At 34.5% G+C, this 23,114-nt stretch overlaps 1 protein-coding gene, 1 long non-coding RNA gene, 1 other non-coding gene and 1 pseudogene across 7 annotated transcripts; 3 read left to right on the top strand and 1 right to left on the bottom strand.

Annotated features, from left to right (window-relative positions):
* Window positions 1–9,427: 9,427 nt before the first annotated feature.
* LOC146957296 (uncharacterized) lies at window positions 9,428–10,698 on the top strand. The gene is made up of 2 exons (XM_085750203.1): window positions 9,428–10,587; window positions 10,671–10,698. Exons 1-2 carry the CDS (start codon window positions 9,428–9,430, stop codon window positions 10,696–10,698), a joined length of 1,188 nt encoding a protein of 395 aa, XP_085606329.1.
* Window positions 10,699–11,195: 497 nt separating this feature from the next.
* Window positions 11,196–15,798, top strand: LOC146957295 (uncharacterized). 5 transcript variants are annotated; one of them, XR_015022665.1, is made up of 10 exons: window positions 11,196–11,427; window positions 11,593–11,873; window positions 12,127–12,313; window positions 12,550–12,759; window positions 12,910–12,994; window positions 14,208–14,344; window positions 14,444–14,456; window positions 14,588–14,643; window positions 14,760–14,834; window positions 15,525–15,798. It is a non-coding gene; the product is annotated as an uncharacterized LOC146957295 (long non-coding RNA). The 5 variants fall into 5 exon arrangements; XR_015022668.1 differs by having other exon boundaries at window positions 12,550–12,645; window positions 14,444–14,643; XR_015022671.1 differs by having other exon boundaries at window positions 11,197–11,427; window positions 12,127–12,220; window positions 12,550–12,645; window positions 14,444–14,643.
* Window positions 15,799–18,719: 2,921 nt separating this feature from the next.
* On the top strand, window positions 18,720–21,279 carry LOC146957293 (uncharacterized; annotated as a pseudogene).
* LOC146957294 (small nucleolar RNA R71) lies at window positions 19,484–19,589 on the bottom strand. Its single transcript, XR_015025224.1, has one exon. It is a non-coding gene; the product is annotated as a small nucleolar RNA R71 (small nucleolar RNA).
* Window positions 21,280–23,114: the final 1,835 nt, after the last annotated feature.

Genomic DNA, 23,114 nt, shown 5'->3' with positions numbered 1-23,114 from the left:
CTGGGATGCAATTTTGTTCTATGGATCTGTAATGAAGAAGCATAACAGAGACAACCAAACACTTTGAAAGAAGAAATATCAGGTAGTTTTTGATACAAGACTTGAAATGGGGATTGATGGTGAAGAATGGGAGTAGTGATTCTATTGATAAGAAACACTGCATGAAGGACAACATATGACCAATATGAAGAGGGAAATTTGGATTGAAATAAAAGAGCTCTACCAACATTAAGGATGTGTTGATGTTTTCTTTCAACCCTAGCATTTTGCTGAGGGGTTTCAACACATGATCTTTGATGTATGCTACCAAGAGACGCATAAAATTCAGAGAGCATGAATTCTGGTCCATTATCAGACCTTATAGTTTTAGGGGTAATGTTAAACTGGTTTTGTATCATGGTAATGAAGGATTTGACATGATGGGGAACTTCTGCTTTGGATTTAAGCAGTATGATCCATAAGAATCTACTATGATCATCAACAATAGTTAGAAAATATTTGTGACCATGAACAGAAGGAACAGATAAGGGACCCCATATGTCAAGATGCAGCAATTCAAACTTAGAAGATGCATGAGAAGAACTAGAATGAAAAGGAATATGTTTCTTTTTAGCAAAATGACAAATGTCACAAGTTGCTTTATTATCATTGACAATAAAAGAGTACAAAGATGACATTTTATCCATCCTTTGATGAGATAAATGTCCCAATCTGAAATGCCATAAGGCTTTAACAGGAATATACTGACTTGAATTACAAGTAATATCAGAAACAGAAGTACAAGGTACATTTATTGTGCTAGAAACAGAATTGATAGAAGCTAAATTTGAACTATGAAATTTGTATAGGCCATCTTGCTGACTAGCCAAACCAATCATCTTCAATGATATTGTGTCCTGTATGAGACATTGTTTATCAGAGAAGTGGAAAACACATGAAAGGGATTGACAAACTTTAGCAACAGACATAAGATTCAACTAGAAGGTTGGACAATATAAAACATTGGTGAGATAAAATTGAGGACTAAATGTGATAGTGCCAGCCTGATGAATGATAACAGTGGTGTTATTAGGCAGATTAACATAAACAAGTTTAATAGAGTAAATGGATGAAAAATGTGATAAATGACTACAAATATGCTCATTAGCACCTGAATCAAGAAGCCAATATGAATTGGAAGGTAAAGAGGAGGAATTGATACTATATATACCTGCAGAAGATGAAGAAGCAGAGTGTCCAGGAGTGATTTGAGCGGAAACATTTATGTGGTTGGTGGTAGGGCCTGAAGGAGGGGTTGAGGCTGAGGAAAACAAATTTGCTTGCTGAAGTAAAGATACAAGCTGATCAAGCTGATCCTGAGCCAAACCAATATTACCAGAAACATTGCCAATACCACCAGAAACATTATTAACTCCACCAGAGACATTGCTTGCATCAGAAGATTCAACTGAAGAGGCATTAGCTTGTGAATTACTAGCAGATTGTGTCTGAGCATTAGATTTGTTAGGGAATCCATGTTTTTGATAATAATACTCAACAGTATGGTTATATCTATTGACAAATGAGCAATATCTAGTAGAAGGTTTATTGAATGAACCTCTACCACGACCTTGAGGTCTTCTAGCATCAGAAGCATTCACAAGAACAGAGCCTTCATCCATGGAAGAAAGAGAAGGAGCCAGTACAGTGTTGCTTTCTTCCTGGATAACTAGAGAAAAACCCTTATTCAAAGAAGGTAAGGGATCAAGTAGAAGAACTTGAGTTTTCACAACTGAAAACTGATCATTCAGGCCAGTTAGAAACTGAATGATTTGATCTTCAACGCGATACTCTTTGTTAGCTCTCATAGCAGCACATTGACACTGAACTGGACAAATGCAATTTTGAATAGGACGATGAGAATGAAGCTCTTCCCATAGAGCTTTCAACTCAGTGAAATACTCCAAAACAAATTTTGAACCTTGCTTGAGATTGTTAATGGAAGAACGCAAATTTGCAATTCTGATACGATCTACCTTTGAGAATCTTTCTTTAAGATCTTGCCAAACCTCAAATGTTGTATCATGAAAGACAATAGTTTGTGCAATAGAATCAGAAACTGAAGAAATGAGCCAAGATTGCACAAGATGATTGCAACGTTCCCAAGCATTTCTGTTGAGATCATCATCAGTTGGAACAGGGAGGGATCTATTGATGAAAGGAAGCTTGTTCTTCGCGCCAAGAGCACGCTGCATAGATCTACTCCAAGAAAGATAATTTGAACCATTAAATTTGGGAGAAATTATCACAGAGTAAGGACCTTCACTTGGATGAACGTAAAATGGAGATTCAGTATCTTCGCGCTGATTACGAACCATGATGAATCAGAGGAAGAACAAAAAAAATTTGAAGAAGAAGAAGAAGTATCAATTCACGAGAAATGTGAAGGAAAGAAGAGTCTCAATGAGAAATTGAGATCAAAAGCAAGAAGAAGGAATCGAAACTAGAACGATTCACCAGAAAACGAAGAAAAAACAGAGTGATGAAGAAGCTTGAGCTTCAAGCTTCAATGGCGGAAAACAGTTATGATTGGATCGTAACTAACTTTCTCTCTCTTGAAGAGAGAAACTGATACCATATTATCAAATAGAAACAAATAGAAACAAATGAATAAAAGTGATGATTCTTATTGATTTGTAAATGATTACAAGTTTATTTATAGATGAAATTAGAGTGCACCATAGTAAACATAGGGTAACAACATCTAATAAACTCTAATGACTAAGCTTCAGTTCTTTCTTGCTCTCCAAGTTATCTCCTTCATCCTTGTTGTGAGGTAACTTGCTTTGCAAGTTTTCTGCTTCACCTTTGTTGTGTAATAAAAACAAATACAAAATAAGTATATGAGACAATATATATATATACAAACACATGCACGTAAACTATATTGGAATAATTGATGTCATGCTTTTTAAAAGCTCTCGTTCACTTTAAATGAGAATTGTTGACTAGAAAATATATAATCCAAAATAACAGTGTGTGGCGGGTATATTCATACTTTGACATCTTATGCACATATTGAAATAGATTTGGTAAAATAAATAAACCAATTAAATAAACCTCACATGAAAATGCATTAGTTACTTCAAAAAAAAAATGAAAATACATTAGTTCACAGTTTAAAAGACTAATTATAATAGAATCATAGAAATAAAGGATTTGAATGGAAAAAATGAAAATACATTAGTTCACAGTTTAAAAGACTAATTATAATAGAATCATAGAAATAAAGGATTTGAATGGGAATGAAAAAAAATAAAGGACTAAACTGTTACAAATAAACAAGATAAATGACCTCTGAAGTAATTTTGCCAACATATTTTTATCTCTAGTCCACTAGACCACCTTTCTTGCTACAAATCCTTAAAACTCAAAAAAAAAAAAAAAAAACTAATTCAATCCCTATATATCCTAGCACCATTATTTATTTTAAAGGAAAAAAATATATCACGGATCCCTAATTAAAAATTTGATAGCTAGTTTCACCAAAAACAAAGAAACATGACCATAAAAGGACTAATTTGATAGCTAGAATCATAAGGACGTACTGTATAACATATAACCATAATAGTACAATGCTTAAACCGCATAATATATGATAGGCAATTGATGGATATACATGCTATTGCATATTAATGATTATGATAGACAAATATTTCGAGCAATTTTTTTTACAAAGAATAAACAAACCTCTTGAACCATTAGAGACCATTTGGGTCCGATCTTGGCATGAAGTTCAACGATTTTCTGTTCTTCTTCTCTAGTAATTGAACCCTTTTTTAAATTAGGATGTAGGTGATTAAGTCATCTTAGACGACAACTTTTACCACATCGAAAAAGTTCGGTTTTCTCTTTTACCGCATCCCAGTTGCCCTCTCCATATTTTCTCACATATTCTTTCAATAGTGCATCCTCGTGTGAATTTTTTTTTATCTGCCCTAGTTGAAACAAAAATACCAAAACTGCCCTACTTTTTCAGAGTTGACTGGTATGTCACAAGTTGGACTTGCGACCTACCCATGTCACAGTTCCGACTTGCGACATACCCCCTATGTCACAAGAGGCAATGGCGACATGCAAGTCTCTCAAATTTTGAAATTTTTTTGTCCTTATTATATGTCACAAGTGGGACTTGTGACATATTTATTTATTTACTTTTTCGTTTTTTTCTATTAATTTAATAGAATTAGTTTTAAAAATTTTTAAAAAAATAATTGAAATAAATATTTATGATTTAAGATGACACATTTAAAGGTACAATACATTTAAATGAAGAATAAATATTTAATATTTAATTTAATAAAATACAAACCAAATGCAATTAAAAAAAAATATGCATAGATTGCTACTGATGTTCAGAATTAATGCAATTTTTTCGGGAATGACCGGTCATCCTACAAATGCCGCATTTTCTCCCCTCATTTTCCACAACGTCCATCTCGGTCCTAATGCGAGTAATTGGGGGACGACCTTTCTTAGCTCTACGCATCGCTGAATCGGAAACCACCTCTGAGCCTACATATGTTGGCCAATATTGTTGGTGGTGAACCACATCGAAATAGATATTGTATACAGAGTATACACATTCATTCGTAAATTTATGATCAACAAATGTTTTATAGTCGTAGCTAAAACTAGAACATGCGGCAATGACATGTGAGCATGGTAGGTGTAACGCCCTGAATTTTCCACAGTCGCACCATTTACTTCGCAGGTCGACCTTGTATTCTCCCATCGGCAATCCTTCTCTATGGTCGATAGTTTCACGGACGGAGAAAGTATACCTATCTCGGTCGAACTGAGTGACACTGTGACTATTGGATTTGATGACCTCTGCCTTCAGAAACTTCATGATGTTTTCTGAGAATGGTTCCCCAGAATTTACCCTTGCCGATGCCTCGTGTCCTCTTTTAGCAAACAAGGCCCCCAACCTGTAGTAGGAGGTTTTCACAATAGCTGTGATCGGGAGTCCGCGAATACCTTTATACACGTTATTTTGCGACTCTACTAGGTTGCTCGTCATGTGGCCCCATCGTCGACCATCATCATGTGATTGAGTCCACTTTTCGACGGGAATGTTGTCGACCCAAGCATTGGGTCATCTTACATGAACGATTACATGTCAACATATGCTTACAATGATCTAAACCAACCTGGAACATCCTACACAAATAACCCCCAAGCCAACAACCAAAACTACAACAACCAAATGTACAGCAACCCACACTACAACTACCCACCAACACCAACTGACCTGTATCCCCAATTCACACCGGGTGCCGAATTTAATTTTTCAATTTCTCCTGCAAATGACGCCGAGTTTGGTCAATCGTCATTAGGCCGTTTATCATTGAATTCCATTGAAGAGAATCAATTTCTCAATACAACATGGCCTAGCAGGGAAGACGATGTTTCATTGACGCTTGGTCAAAGTAGTCAAGTGCACAACGACGAAACTGACGATCAACCAATTCATCGTCAAAGATCTCGGCGTCAAATTATTCCTCCCGCTCCAACGCGACATAATGCAGCAAGAAATGCTGGCGCACCATGGTGTGGAACGGGACCACGACCACCTAATGCCCGAAGAAGAAATAATTAAATGTATTGTATTTTTTTTTGGTCAAAAATGTATTGTACTTTTAAATATGTCATATTAATAAATAATAAATATTTTCCTTAAAAAAATAATCATAAATATTTATTTCAATTATTTTTTTTTAAATTTTTAAAACTAATTCTATTAAATTAATAGAAAAAAACGAAAAAGTAAATAAATAAATATGTCACAAGTCCCACTTGTGACATATAATAAGGACAAAAAAATTTCAAAATTTGAGAGACTTGCATGTCGCCATTGCCTCTTGTGACATAGGGGGTATGTCGCAAGTCGGAACTGTGACATGGGTAGGTCGCAAGTCCAACTTGTGACATACCAGTCAACTCTAAAAAAGTAGGGCAGTTTTGGTATTTTTGTTTCAACTAGGGCATTTTTTGATTTTTTGGTTTCAACTAGGGCAGATAAAAAAAAATTTCTCCTCGTGTAACGACCATGGACCTTTTTTCAACCTTCTAGTATCGATGTCATTGTTTGACATGATTATTTATGGAATGATGGAAGGATTTTTATTTTAAGGAATCGAAGGATGGAGGATATGGAAGGATGAATACTTGGGTTTACTTCGGTTTAATAAAAAGCACACCTTAACTCAAAGTGGAAAGTGTTAGTATTCATAAAAAGCGCACCTTAACTCAAAGTGGAAAGTGTTAGTAGTCCCTCCGTTTCAAAATACATGTCCAAGTCAACCACTTCACATATGCCAATGCACAATTTTGACCGTTAATATCTTTAATTATCTAAAGTAAAAAATTATAAAAATTTAATATTTTGAAAATATTTGTCGAGACAAATCAAACAACATCTTACATACTAATATTTGTATTTATAAATTAGTTAAAAAGTATGGTCAAAGTAAGTCAAGTGAATAGTGCACATTGCAAAATTTGGACATGTATTTTGAAACGGAGGGAGTATTTTATAAAAAGCGGAAAATTTGATTAATTTGTTTTGATTCAAAAAAGATTGTTCGACTAAAATCTATGTTTATCTAATCTTTTATACTCCCTCCGGTCCTATTTATAAGAAACATTTGACTTTTTTGGTTCATTGTATAAATGATGTATTTGGTCTATATCTTAGACAAGATACATCAATTACTCAATGAATCTAAAAAATCAACTTTTTCTTATAAATAGGACCGGAGGGAGTACCATGTTACTATTTTATTCCAGTTACTTCCTTGTGGGCTGTGGTAGCGTGTCTCGGTTCCTTCACAATTTCTTTTTATTCTTTTTAAATTCTTCTTTCCTACTCCCTCCGGTCCTATTTACAAGAGACAATTTACTTTTTAGATACATTAAATAATTTATGTATTTGGTTTAAGTTCTTGACTAGATACATACATTATTCAATGTATCTAAAAAGTCAACTTTCTCTTGTAAATAGGACCGGAGGGAGTATTATTTTATAACTAGTAACTAGTAACAAACCCGTATAGGTTTTTTTTTTGACAAAAACAAAACGATATTCATTCATTCAAATCGATAGAATACATCAGAATCAAGATCGCTAAAAACGTAAAGGATGAATCTGCGAACAAACTCACAGCACCCAAGTTAATAGCATACAACGGCAAAATGCCTACAAATAATATAATAAAATCTAAATCACCAGAATACTCTTGCTTCTGGATCTGCAACGTTGACGTCCAAATCATTTATTGAATCTGTGATTGACTGAAGCTGATCTTTCAATATGAACCAACGAACACCGCAACAAGATGCCAAACAAAACAACGCCGCACAAGACGACGAACAACACAAGGTCGCACTCAGACGACGAAATCACAAAAAAAACACAAAAGAAAACGCTTGATATTTGTGAAAATCACTTATTTAGTTCGAAAGAAATGGAAAAAAAGATGCAGAGGGGTGATTTTAGGTCAAAAAATGACCTAAACCACCCCTCCTCGATGAGGGAAAGCGAAGGAAAACTTAGAGAGAAGTTGAAGTTTCTATCACTAAAAAAACTATTATGTTTAGAGTTTGACAACCCGTATAGGTATTAGTAACAATATAACCGGTAACAAACATGTATCAAGCATCGAAGCATGGGTTATACGTCAAAGCGCATTTGAAATGTTATTTACACTAGCGAAAAGACGGGAACGCACGTGTCCGTCTTTCCGCTCTTTTTATTGCGATAACGATTGAAAATTATTAACAGTGTTTTTCTTATAAAATTTTGATTTGGATTAAAACTAAAAATATAAACGTTTGTTGCTTTAAAGTTATAACAAACCAAACTAATCATGATTATTTATTATATGACACCAACAATATAACAAAAAAAATATAATCTAAATTCTTTTTTTTAATGACACTGATGACACTCTGTCATTACTAGTTTTGTAGACACTTTTTCATGTATTTTTAAGGTAATTCATCAAGGTATTCAAGCTGAAAGCACTCAAAAACGAAGATGTCAAGCAAATGGAACACTGGAAAAATCGGGCCCCGATTTCATGAGTTCGGGCACCGATTTTCTAGACTTTGAAATGGCTGTTTTACTGGAAAAATTGGGCCCCGATTTGGTAAAATCGGGCGCCGATTTCAGGTTCGTCTGGATGCGTTTTTCTTATTTCGGTCCCCGATTTTGAGACTCGGTGGCCGATTTTGAGTTGCCTATTTATAGAAAAGTGCGTTTCTGAATTAAAGGTTCACGAATTTTGGAGATCAAAAGGCATAGAAACACATAAGAAGCGATTGGGAGCATCATTGAAGGAGATTTATCAAGAATCATTGATGAATTGTTCTTGTAATATTTCTTTTATCCCTTTTTCTTGTTTAATTGCTATGTGTAACTAAACCCTCCATTGTTGGGGATGAGTAACCCTAGATGAATATGATTGTCATATGACCTGCTCTTAATTATTGATGAAACTTATTGAATTGCTTTTCTTATCTTTGTTCTTAATGCTTTTATTGCTTGGCCGCCTTTAAATTGATTTACGGTTTATATTGTGATACGGAAGTGGAATTTATAAACGCTTGAGATAAGAAATCCTTGCCTTTGTAATCTAGGAATAGATGCAAACCCTTGGAACCATTTGAGAATCCTTGTTCGTTCATGCTTAATTCTAATCTTAAAATTCACTAAGGAATTAGGTGTTTATTTTAGAATTAACGTTTCTGTCACTAAGGAATTAGGACACGAATTTTATAGAGGATTCGGTAGCAACTAGATGAGTCGATTCAATAGCAATAATCAGGTTGTTAACATGAAATAGTCATCCCGTGAAACTCATCCCCAACACTTTTCTCTTTATAAAGTTTGAACCATATTTACTTTGTTTAGTTTTCATTATTGCGATAATACAAACCTCGTAACCTTTTGTTCAATTAAGTCATAAATCCTATTCAACAGTATACCACAATCCTCGAGTTCGATACTCGGTCTTACCGTTTTAAATACTACTTGCATGATTTCGTACACTTGCGAAAATCGCTATCAAGTTTTTGGCACCGTTGCTGGGGATTGCCAAATCACTGTTGGATTTTATTTTTTCTTAATTGAAATTTTTTTGCTCTGCAACAAAATTGTTACTCTCTTTTTATTTTTAGTTATTACTCAATCTTCTATTACTCACTTATCGTCTAATCTTGTATGCGAGGCCAGGCCTCAGCTGAACTTCTCTTTATTCTAGAAATTTAAAAGACTTGCCGAGCCAATCGGAAAGAAACAAAACTCAGAAAACTTAGAGAAAAGGAAGAGGCTAGTGGAGTAGAGATTGACACGGCCGAAGAGGTACTCGAAAAAGTCGAAGAGATGGAAGCACAACCACCACCAAATCCGCCAGCTGCTGAAGAAAGACTTCTCGAAGACTATGGGTCCCATGACAGAAACCAAAACAGGCTGACCATTGCTAATCAGCCGGTGACGGTGAACAAGTTTGAAATCAATCCTGGGTTGTTGCGGGAGCTCAAGGAGAATCAGTATGCGGGAAAGTACAATGAAGATGCCAACAAGCATTTGAAGAGTTTCTTTATACTTTGTGAGACAACAAAAGTGCAAGGGTACTCTGAAGAAGCCAAACGGTTGAGACTGTTTCTGTTCACTTTGACTGATGACACTCATGAGTTGTTTGACTCCTTACCAGATGGCAGTATAACAACTTGGAATGAAATGGAAGACAAGTTCTTGGAGCTGTTCTTCCTTACAACTTTGTTTGTGAGAAGGCGACAAGACATTTCTAGTTTCCAGCAGAGAGAGGGAGAGTCCTTGGGAGAAGCTTATAAAAGGTTTAAGAATTTACTAACAACATGTCCCGAGCACAACTTTGATACTACTGTTCAAATGCAGATCTTCTGTAATTGTCTGCGTCTGGCTACTAGACAAGTTCTCGACACAACTTCCGGTGGTTCAATAAATTTCAAAACCGCCTCTCAAATAGTCAAGATCATCGAAGCTGTTGCCCTTAATGAACAAATGGAGATGTATGACAGAACTGGTGGTACAAGGGGAGGACTCATAGACTTGAATCAACTTGAACTCAAAAATGCTCAAAACATACTCACTGGTAAACAGATTCAAGATGCAGTATCAGCTGAAGTGACAAAGAGAATGGCAGCTCTTAACTTAAACCAACCGCAAGTCGCTCCGGTGAATCAGATGAACACTGTCAAATGTGATTGGTGCTCTGGCCCTCATTTCACTATGCATTGTGATGTGCCCATGGATGCAACCCAAGTGGAGATGGTAAATTATCTCAGCAGTCAAGGGAGTCAACAGAAAAATAACCCTTTCTCAAATACATATAATCCAGGCTGGAGAAACCATCCAAACTTTTCATGGAGGAATCAACAAGGTGGCTCTCAAAATCAACAACAAGGGGGTTATCAAGGAGGTCCATCAAACCAAGCACCGAAGAAGGCGGATTGGGAGTTAGCGATTGAAGCAATGGCTACTGATAACATGCAAAATACACTGTCTAAATAATTTGTTTTCCATTTAATTTAGAGTCAATTATTTTATTTTGCACGATTCCCGCTAGTACTTTGATGTGTTTCAGGACCATAAGGTGTAAAAAGCAGAAGTGAAGAAAAATGAGGAAAAGAAAGATATCATGTGTCACAAGCCCAACGACCTTTGGCAATTTTTCTGTTCAAGAATTAGACTATAAAAGCACATGAGACACTCAGTTGCAAAGGACCCGAGTTTTTATTTTTCTATTTTCAGTTTTATTTTACTAGAACCCTAGATACCGCAATTCACAATACAGTTCTGCAGTATATCTATCTATATATAAAAGTTAACCCATGCCAATTTTGAAGCCCTAATTTTTCCTAAACCTAATGACTAAAATTCCTGTTTATATAAAAGTTAACCCATACCAATTTTGAAGCCCTAATTTTTTCTAAACTTAATGACTAAAATTCCTGTTTTACCCTAATTAAATCGTTAATTATGAAAACAAAAAGAAAAGGAGCCTCACATGATAAACATAAAAACGTAATAAATGGAAATCACGGAAACAAATTGGACGGATAAACATACTAACAATTGAACGGATAAACATCACAAAAAAAAAAACGCAAACAACAAAATAGGCCGCAAATCAGAAAGGATAGCTCAAAGTTGTTTCCTATTTTGTTTCCAGCCTAAACTATCTGCTCCTATAACAAATAAAGCCGCAAATCAAACAAAATAGTTTCTTTTTCTTCCTCTTATCAACATCGCCACCGTTTTTCTTCTGCAGGCATTGCCCAATCAGCAAACCGTTGATTACCCGAGCTTCAAGCTTCTCATCGTCGGCGATGGTGGCACAGGTACCAATTGCTTTTTTCCTTTTCCTTCATCGTTTCTTTATTCTCTTATTTTTAGTTAATTTGCGTGAAATATGTAACATAGAATCAATGATTCGTTACAATCTGGCATATTGATTTGGAAGTGAACTTTGGTGTAATGAATAATGATCGTTTTTTTTTTTGCAGGAGAGACAACATTTGTGAAGAGGCATCTTACTGGAGAATTTGAGAAGAAATATGAATGTAAGATTCATTTTAATTTATGGCTAACAAGCATGATTATATACGGCTTTTTCTTCAAATTCGTTCTCATCATCATCATATTATCACAATTCTACTAAGCTTCTTGCTTTCCTTTTGTGATCTGTGTGTTGTGATATGTGAGTTGGGATTGAGCGCACATGGAGGATTTTGACTATGATTGGGTTCTGTTTTGCATTCAAGGATGGCATCTTCAACCAATCAAGGTATTTATAGTATATTAGGGATTTTGATGTGTATTGTTTTTCAGTTTTTTTTGTATGTTTTCTTTTGTTTCAAACTATCATCTTTGATTTGTTAATATGGTAAACAAACTTTTGTCGCTGTTTAAGAATTTTGTTTTGATTTTTCATTTTTGATTCACATTTCATATTTCCTTTTATGCTATTTTCAAAGATTTGGGAATATTTTTATGGACAAAATCAGATTGGTACTCATTTGGGTAAGTTGTTTTTGCAGGAGATTAACTTGAATTGATTTGCGAAGTTATGTTTTGATCTCATATTTCACCATTGTTTATGGTTAAACCAACGTCCTCTCCTTTTGGCATCAGGTGAATTGAGTTTCTATGCACCACTCATCTGCTAATATCATCAATAGAAGGAGAAAATTTGTTTGTTCAACCACATAAACATTCTATGAGAAAGTTATGTTTAATATGTTTTATTTGCAATCGTATGCTATCTTTTTTTTTTATAAGTTTCGAAATTGAAATCATGGGTTTGGTTTGTTTTTGTTTCATTTGAATTAACGTTAAACTCCTTCAATTTTTGTATTTTTCATTTTTGGATAAAATATTATTCGAATTCTGTGAAGAACAAGTCTGGCTCTTTCTAAATATGTATGATTTTGATTTATGATTTTTTGCTTTGGTTTGAATAGGAAGAAGAAATCATGGGAAAGCAAAGTAGAGGAGACAAATAAAATGAAAATAGGCAAATAAATGCCGAGAATAACGGAACCATGTTGACATTATAGGTAATATCATGAGGTTGATTTTTGACATGCCTTTCTGGTCGCAATTTACACCACATCTATTTGACTGAGGTTGGTAATAACTGGCTTTTCCCAAACTTCATGCTCATGAAAAAGGTAGTTTACAATGATACACTTGATATCATTTCTTTCATATCTTCAATATTTTTTTGCTATATAGGTAATATGATAGCGTTTGTTCTTTTTTACAACTGAATGTATGTTTGGTTCAAAGTCGTAATAATCTAAGCACATTTTTTTTTGCAGAGATAATCTGAACAGAGTCTGTACAACTTATATGCTCCAATGCTTGAAGTTTAAATAAGAATTCAATAAAAAGTACATTTTGAAGGTATATCCATGAACTTTGTGTGGCCTTCATTCTTTTGTTTGTTATACATAAGTATATAGCAGAGTATGCATGCTTTGAATTTATGATTACAATGAACACATTTGGTTTCTATGCTTTTCTATTTAGATTAGAATAGAAGCACACACACCTATTTTAACAAGAAACTCAATTTTAGTATAAAAAATAAGTGACTAATTGTGCTCCAAATTTAAACGTGAACTATCTGTCTGTTTCTGTTGATTTTTGTCCTCTCCGCGACTTCTTCCTTTTCCTGCTTTTCTTCATTGTGTTGTCTCCTTTTGTTTCCTACGAGTCAAGTACATGAAACATTTAACATATCATTAAAAAGCATGCAAAATATAAGTTCCAGCAGATAAAAACACATTTAAAATATGCTATATACTATAAAATAGCTGAACGAAACTAGGGGATTTGGAATTTGTTTAATCTGCATGCATAAACAAAACTAGAACAGCTAAGTATATAGCATCTATACTGTTTTGCACATTTGTAACAGTTGATGCTATCTTAATTTGAAATATAATCTATCATTCCAGATTTTAGTTTTACTTGGTGTTTTGCAATCTGACTTCAAGATTTGCTTTGCACTAATTCATAAGGACCTTCGTAGTCCTTTTATTTTTCCTCTTTCCTATGTTTATTCTCATTAAAAAAACGCTACATGTTTATAAGGTTGGTATATTTATTTATGTTTCATTATAAATTATATATTTTTACGCTTCAGTGCACTAAATAGCAGCTAGGAAGCCTGAAAGAAACATGGTTATATTTCATCATTTATACTTAGTCCAACAATTCATCCAAAATTCAGATAGCTACTTTAATTTGATTTATTAAATAGTAAATATGAAAGTAATGAATAATGAACACTCTAGACAAATAGAACAATGATTTCTCAATATCGTGGAAGCTAAAACAGAACCTTAGTTCAATGATGTCAGTGAGTAACAGAAATAAGGAAATCATTGAGAATGTTTTCCCCACACCAATACAGATAAATGCATCAACATGTTACAGTCAAGACAAAACTCGGTTCAGACTAATTAAGAAAAATCCGAAAAGTAAATAGTAAAAGAAAGAACAGATATTGAGAAATCGGATAGTGCACACAAGAAGAAAACGAAATTGCCACTTTCTCTTTTATTATTCTTTAATAACTCTTATCCTACGATCGCATCTCTTTCTGACGAAGCTGAGGCTAAGGAGATCGAGAGCAATGGTTCGAAGATAGTGGCGGAGGGTGATTATTCAACCAATAAAAGCATTTGGTGAGGGATTTTACAAAATTCACCGGAAGGTGATTGTCATGATTGTTGATGATGTAGATAGGTATTCTTCATAATATTCATTGGTTGGATTGGATGCATCGGTCTCATCAAATTCTGTTTCTGATTTTTTTTTCTCCCCATTTTTTCTTCACTTTTGCAGGTTTTCCTTTTTGGTATGATTGTGTTTAGTGAGGAATGCATAGCTTGACTGTGATACTTATTGTGGAACTTTAGTTTTGGACTGATCTTCCAAGTTGCAATTGCTGTCAAAAATACTAAAATGAGTCAAATTTACTAATTGCAGGCTTCTAAGGAGATGCAAAAGCACTCATGATTGACTCCATTAACAAAAAAGAAAAGGTACTTGATTTATACAAAGTTATTAGTTATACTGTAAAACTGTTTACTTTCAATGTCAAATTTTCTCTAGTCGTTCCTGTCCTGATATCGTACTTATAAATTATGTAAAATCACAGGAACAAGACACCTACTGATTCATCAGCCTCGCACAACCATACAGACGATCCTAAATGGTGCTTGCTCTCTGGAGGGTAAGTTGTTTTTACATTGATCACACGAATAATGAAATTTTCAGAGTGTTAGACAGAATCCAATATTGAATAATTCGTTGTCTAATTCCTTTTTAATTCAAACCACTATAAAGAATTGAAACTTATTACGTTAAGGTTGGAATGTACCCATGAAGTGCACAAATATATGTGTTTCAGTAGTATCATCATATTAATAGCTTTTTTGGAATAATGTTTGTTGCACTCAAACCACAATTTCAAAGCTCAAAACGTTGTTTTCTGATGTTTGAAAACATATTGGCTGAAACATGGTTATGTTCTATTTAAAACAATTCAAAGAGTGTTTGGAACCGCGGTGGGAATGCTCTCACCGCACGGTAGGAACGAAGCTACAAATTGGAGCTTCAGCGTGAACGTGTTGAAATTCAAAATCTGTCACTTCAAATTCGCTCAGAAACCAATTTTGAAAAGAAAAAGTCCATCTAAAACATTTGAAAGATGATCACTTAAAATTGTACAATATTGCAACGTTACTAATTTCTTTTTAGTACTTTGGATATTTTTATTCTCTTTGTTATGAATACTCAAAAGTGCACATTAAGAGAGTCCTACTCTTTTTTAGGAATTGGAGAATTTTCCTGTAGTATATCTGCACTTTTTCCATTTGAGAGGTCTGCTACTAATGCTATGTCATGTTTTGCTGACTTGCAGTTGTAGAGTTTTTGGGCCATTTTTTCTGCTTCCGCTGTTGTTCTATTGCCGATTCAACTCACATTTTTCTGGTCTCGGAAGATAATTTCGAAGCCCGCTTTGGTGTGAGGCAGCTAGAGTTTGTGTTCTGCTGCAGATGTTCCAATCCATATATTCTGCAGATGTTAAAATCCATATATTCTTTTCATGTCCTAATCCATATTTTATGTAAAAACGACAGTTATCAAGAATATAGATTAAAAATGCAACATCTCATGTTCTATTGTATTATGAATGTCATTATGTATCTTGCCAATTTATGATAAAAAGTCTCACTGTGGGATACTTTGAATTTGCTGAGTTTGAAAGGAAATAGGGTGGACTTCATGAATTTAATTTCTTCACAGTGGGATACTTTTCTTCACCTACTTCATGAAGATGGTGTTTGCATTGATACTTCAAATGTAGTGTTTAAATATATTTTCCAAAATGTGTAAACTCGAAAAACTTCAATTACTATTGATTTTAAATAACATTTGAATATTAAGTTCGAACTATACAATGAATTTTTGCTTCTCCTTACTACATTTGCATTGTATATGACCCGTGCGGTAGCACGGGTAGAAAGTCTAGTTTTACATTCAATTTAATTCAAGGTTTGGACTTTCTCCTTTATTTTCTTTGCATCAACGTTGCCATGGCTTTTGGTACTTAATTCCATTCATGCGTGTTAATTCCTTAGCAATTTGCTGGTGCCATATTATCCATACGTTTTCATTGCTTGAGTTACTGTTCGGTATTCAATTCATTTGAATTCTTTTGCTGCGTGACTGTTCAATCCAATTTCACCATTGCTGCACGTTTATGTTGGCTATTCTTTGCTGGTGCTGCACTTGTTTTATTTCTCTATAGCTGCGTGTCTTTACACTAGGTGTTCCATTCAATTTTAATTGTTTGAGAACACTATTGCCGTGGTTTCTTTTCTTCGTAATTCAAAGTATCCATCTTGACACAGGTTCGGCTCCCTTTTATTTATTTCTAACATGAATTCATCAAAGATAGGTTTAGATTATTATTTAATTATGTCTGAGTAGTTTATTTTGAGTCCAAAACGAAAGGACCGTCGTACCGACGGAACTCATGTAAATTGTGCGCCACTTTTATTGTAACGAGAATTTAAATGTTTGTTTTGAAAATTCTGTTTTGTAATTTAAAAAGTCTACTACGAAAGTAGAGACACCGAGATATCGTTTACGTATCGAAAGAGCGAAAAAGATATCCGACTTAGAAAAATATCAAGTTTTTAATAGAAAAGGTTAAAGCGAAAGCATTTCTTTTCTTTTAATTAAGAGTTTATTGAATTTAGAAAAAGGAATTTTTAGGCCTGTAATTATACGCTACGAAAGTAGGTGGTTACTTGTCTAAAAATTCCGACAACGTGTTGCGAAAGCAAACATTGTCTCTTGTTCGATAAATTCTACAAGCAGCTTTAATTCTCTCGTTACCATTTAATTAGCGCAGTAATTTACGTGAGTGACGGAAGTCGACGAAATTCGTTTTGGTCTCTACTTGTCCATAAATTAATTAGGGTTAATATGTGTTTACCCCCCTGTAATTTGGGCGAGTTTCGGTTTTCCCCCCTGTAAAAAATTTTGTTTGAATTGCACCCTTGTAAAATTTTTTTTTTTCGGAAAACACCCCTCCCCCCTCCAACTCAGCAGATTCGCTGACGTGGCTCTGACATGGCGCTGACTTGGCTTTTTTTTTCCATTTTTTATTTTTTTTAAAATGCCACGTCATATTTTTGTTTTAAAAATATTTAAAAATAAATTTTAAAAAACAAAAAAATCCAAAAAATAATAAAAAAATTTAAGTTTTTTTTCCAAAAATTTAAAAAATCGAAAAATAATTTTAGAAAAATCAAAAAAAACATAAAAATATTCAGTTTTTTTTCCAAAAAATTTTAAAAATCGAAAAATAATTTTGAAAAAATAAAAAAATCCAAAAAATCATAAAAATATTCAGTTTTTTTTACAAAATTTTAAAAATCCAAAAAATTCAGAAAAAATATTAAGATTTTTTCCGAAATATAAAAAAGCAGAAAAATAGTCATATTTTTTTTTCCAAAAAATTTAAAAATCGAAAAAAATTAGATTTTTTTTCAAAAATTTTAAAAATTAGAAAAATAGTCAGATTTTTTATTCGAAAATTTTATACCACAATTTTAATAAAATATTGGGAAAAAAATCATTTCATTCCACAAATTTTTTTTGCCTAATGATTCTAACAAAAATCCGTTTTGGGGCTATAATAAGAATTTTTATTCTCAAATAATATCAGAGGGTTTTGTCATCGTCGTGGAAAGATTTTATAAGATTTATGATTTATGAATTCTACCTCCTCTAATGAAGAGCTTAATTATAGGAAAAATGGAATTTCCACGACTTTTATAAAATACTCTAAATTTGTATTCAGATTTTTAAAAATTAATTTTTTTCCAGAATATTTTTTTAAAAATCTGACCTTTTTTTCTAATTTTGAAAATTTACTTTTTTTGTATTTTGAAAATTAAATTCCAGAATTTTTAAAAATCTTTTTAATTTTAAAAAAATCTGATTATATTTTCTGATTTTTTTCTAATTTTCTAAATTTCCAAAAAAATCTTAATAGTTTTTTTATAATTTTTAAATTATTGAAAAAAATCTAATTTTTTTTCGATTTGACGTGGAAAATTTTTTAAAATTATTTTTCAATTTTTAAATTTTTTGGAAAAAAATTGAATATTTTTATTATTTTTTTATTTTTGAAAATTATTTTTCGATTTTTTACATTTTTGGAAAAAAAACTGAATATTTTTATGTTTTTTTTTATTTTTCTAAAATTATTTTTCGATTTTTTAAATTTTTGGAAAAAAAACTTAAATTTTTTTATTATTTTTTGGATTTTTTTGTTTTTTAAAATTTATTTTTAAATATTTTTAAAACAAAAATATGACGTGGCATTTTAAAAAAAATAAAAAATGAAAAAAAAAAAGCCAAGTCAGCGCCATGTCAGAGCCACGTCAGCGAATCTGCTGAGTTGGAGGGGGGAGGGGTGTTTTCCGAAAAAAAAAAATTTTACAAGGGTGCAATTCAAACAAAATTTTTTACAGGGGGGAAAACCGAAACTCGCCCAAATTACAGGGGGGTAAACACATATTAACCCAATTAATTAAAACCTATTTTATTCCGTGCAAATTCCAAAATATTTTGATCTCGCCTTAGATAAACACAGTAACAGTGAACTTCGGTAGTTGTTAAATTGGTCTCTGTGGATACGATACTTTTTATACTAAAACCGACATAGCCGTGCACTTGCGGCCCTGTCAAGTTTTTGGCGCCGTTGCCGGGGACCAATTTTTGGCAATATCGCTACTCCATTGTTACGTCGTTTAGACTAAGACCATTTTATTTATTTAAAAAAAAAACTTTGCATGCGAAAAACCCGTAGTGCCGGAAATCTAGTCAGCTACGTTGACGAAATTGAGCGCTACTTTCGAGCTAGGCGCCGATTGTTCATCGATACCCCGTCGCAGTCTGAGACTCAATCAGAAATGGGCGACAACAACAACGATAACCGGCCACTGAAGGATTTCGTTGTGCCCTCTGAGGAGGAGCCTCATACGAGCATTGTTTGCCCTGCCATTGCGGCGAATAACTTCGAGCTCAAACCCTCCTTAGTGCAGATAATTCAGCAAAATCAGTTCTCCGGAAACCCAACGGAGGACCCGAACTTGCACCTTGCTACCTTTGTGCGGTTCGCTGAGACGCTGAAAGTGAATGGCGTCGACCCTGAAGCCATTCGTTTACGTTTATTCCCTTTCTCCCTCAGGGACAAAGCCAACGCATGGCTTAATTCCCTGCCGTCAAATTCCATAATGACATGGAATGAATTAAAAAAGGCGTTCCTCGCTAGGTATTTCCCGCCGAGCAAAACGGCACAGTTGAGGAACCTAATTACTTGCTTTAGGCAGAACGACGGAGAGTCGCTCTTTGAAGCGTGGGAGAGATACAAGGATCTTTTGAGAGCTTGCCCGCATCATGGGTTGGAAAAGTGGCTGATCATCCATACCATTTACAATGGTCTCCTGTATAACACAAGGATGACTATCGATGCCGCTGCGGGAGGAGCTCTAATGAACAAGCCGTTTGCTGAGGCTTGGGGCCTGATCGAGGATATGGCCCAGAACCATTACCAATGGGGGAGCGAACGCGCTCTAGCTGAAAAAGGTCAGCCCAAGGCAGGGATGTATGAGGTTAGCAGTTTTGATCATCTGAGCGCTAAAGTTGATGCGCTATATAAAAAGATAGATAGTCTAACCATCACTCCACCTGCTCCTGTGGCCGCTGTGGCCCCTAACTGTGAGATTTGCGGGACACCTGGACACACTCCTACTGAGTGTTATCTGTTAGTCGATACAGACCAGGCAAACTACGCGCAAGGGAACCCATATGGGCAAAGAAATCCTAATTTCCCATATAAAAATAACAACCCCACCTATTCGCAAAATCTTGCACCCATTGCACCCCCTGGTTTCCAAGGTCAAAGAGGAGCCCCTGTTGCTCCTCAAAAGTCTAACCTCGAGCTAATGATGGAAAACTTCGTCATGGCTCAGACCCAATAGAACAAAGAATTCCTGAATCAGAATATCCACACTAATGAAATGATTAAGCAGCTTACATCTAAAGTTGATATGTTGGCCACTCATAGCAAGATGTTGGAAACACAAATTTCTCAAGTGGCCCAACAGCAAGCATCTGCAGCTGCACCATTAGGAATATTCCCTGCGCAACCTCAAACAAACCCAAAAGGGGAGCTGAATGTTGTTACCCTGCGTAGTGGAAAAGAGGTAGGGAATCCTAGTGAGAGGGAAGGCACTGAGAAAGAGTATGCGCCTATTGAGAGTGAACAAACCTCAAAGGGAAAGGAGGGAGTTGAGGAAGAAAAAGAGAAACCCTATGTACCTCCACCTCCTTACAAACCTCCAATCCCATTCCCTCAAAGACTAGCTAAATCAAAGAGTGAGGGACAATTTAAAAGGTTTGTTGAGCTCTTGAAAAAGCTCCATGTTAACATCCCTTTCATTGAGGCTATTATTCAAATGCCCTCTTATGTGAAATTCTTAAAAGAAATTCTGACAAATAAGAGGAAGGTTGATGTCGATGATACTGTAGCACTCATTGAGGAGTGTAGCGCTATCATTCAGAACAAGATGCCATCTAAATTGAAAGATCCAGGGAGTTTTTCGATTCCTTGTGTTATTGGCAACTACATCATTGATAAAGCTCTCTGTGATTTAGGTGCTAGTGTGAGTCTCATGCCTCTGTCTATCTACAAGAGGCTCAATCTAGGAGAGTTGAAACCAACAAAAATGTCCCTACAACTAGCTGACCGATCCATAAAATACTCAGTTGGAATACTGGAGGATGTTCCTCTAAAAATTGGTCAGCTGTACATTCTCACTGACTTTGTGGTGATGGACATAAGTGAAGACTCTCACATCCCTATCCTCCTAGGAAGACCCTTTTTAGCCACTGTTGGTGCTATTATAGATGTCAAGAAGGGAAAAATAACCTTCGAGGTTGGAGATGAAAAGATCGAGTTCCTCTTATTCAAATTCATGAACAACCCATCAATTAACGATTCATGCTGCCTTGTTGATACCATAGATGGGTGCGTTAAGGATTACTCTTCAAAGTTACTCCCGAATTATAGGTTGGAACCCCCTGAAAGCTGAGTAAGGCATCGAGCTACCGACGTTAAATGAAGCGCTGCGTGGGAGGCAACCCGCAGTTTTTATTTATTGACCTTATTTTTATGTTTATTTTTTTTAAAGAAATAAAAAGATCAGTCAGAGTTGACAAGGATAGGTGGCATGTCCCAAAGGCAAGAGAGGAAAAAATTGGCAAGGATATATGGATGATTGGATGCCCCCAGATGACCCAGACGACGATTGATCTGCTAGGTAGTGTCTTTCCTTTTCTTTTATTTTTATTTTTATTTATTTCCATTGAGGTCAATGTCAGTTTTAAGTGTGGGGGAGGAATTTCCCACCTTAACAGTCTAAGTCTTAATTATAAAGTCGAAAAAATGTGTAGTTTTTGCTTGTCTAATTCTCCCGTTTTTATGAACCAATAAAATTTCAAAAATAATAATAATAATAATAATAATAATAATAATAATAATAATAATAATAATAATAATAATAATAATAATAATAATAATAATAATAATAATAAATTTAAGGCTGAGTTCGATGATGACTTTATGCATGTAAACAACGTTTCCCTTTTTAAGTTTCACTCAACTCATATCATGTTTCAATGTGAAAATTCTCTTTTTGAGAAAAGCACAAAGTTGCAGTCTTTGAGTAAGTGTATGAGTAGGTATTTTAAGGAGCACGTTCTAACTTTAATGGTAACTTAGACCCTTAAAAGTCTTCAGAGTAAAAGTAGTATAAGTTTGTGTGGGAAATAATGTGCTTTATTGTTATAAATTGTTAAACTAAAATGGGGCGGGAGAATGGCACCAACATGTGGAGGAAAGGACATTCCCTCTCTGACTTCCTAAATGTGGTGGTGACTCCCTAAATTGAGCTTAAGTTCCAAATCCCTCAAAAGAGGAAATAAATTCATCAAAGCTAGGGGGAAAGGACACCCTCTCCATAAAGACTTCCTACGCGGAGATGATAAAAATTTTGCAGCACTACTTAGGGTGATTTTGAATCTAGGAGGAAAGGACACCCTCTCCATAAAGACTTCTTATGAGGATAGATAGCCCCTAAGCAATCTGCAGCCCCTTGTGCTTAAATTGTTAATTTAATTCTAACTAAATTCCTATCTCTCTTATATGAAATGAAGAAAGGACTTTTCTCGGTTGATTTACTGTTGAAGTTAGAACCTGTTTCCTCATAATACCTCTTACACAGGCGCAATAAAAAGCTGGACTCCACACACACACTCACTTGAAACTGTTGTAGGTTGATGTGATCCTTGAAAAGTGTTTAGGTTGTGATAAATGCATCTTGAGAACAAAGCCTTGAAAAATAAAAATGCAATTGATTTCTAGTTCATTCTGTTTTTCTGAATTATGTTGTTGTCGTCCCTTGCTTTTTGCTTGAGGACAAGCAATGGTTCAAGTGTGGGGGAGTTTGATAACATGCAAAATACACTGTCTAAATAGTTTGTTTTCCATTTAATTTAGAGTCAATTATTTTATTTTGCACGATTACCGCTAGTACTTTGATGTGTTTCAGGACCATAAGGTGTAAAAAGCAGAAGTGAAGAAAAATGAGGAAAAGAAAGATATCATGTGTCACAAGCCCAACGACCTTTGGCAATTTTTCTGTTCAAGAATTAGACTATAAAAGCACATGAGACACTCAGTTGCAAAGGACCCGAGTTTTTATTTTTCTATTTTCAGTTTTATTTTACTAGAACCCTAGATACCGTAATTCACAATACAGTTCTGCAGTATATTTTACATTCAATTTAATTCAAGGTTTGGACTTTCTCCTTTATTTTCTTTGCATCAACGTTGCCATGGCTTTTGGTACTTAATTCCATTCATGCG

The sequence above is a fragment of the Medicago sativa genome, chromosome 1, assembly GCF_051527215.1.
Source record: "Medicago sativa cultivar Bolivia chromosome 1, Bolivia_mono, whole genome shotgun sequence".
Classification (NCBI taxonomy): Eukaryota; Viridiplantae; Streptophyta; class Magnoliopsida; order Fabales; family Fabaceae; genus Medicago; species Medicago sativa.
Note: the sequence above shows the minus strand (reverse complement) of the source record. Positions and strands in the feature narration are given on the sequence as shown.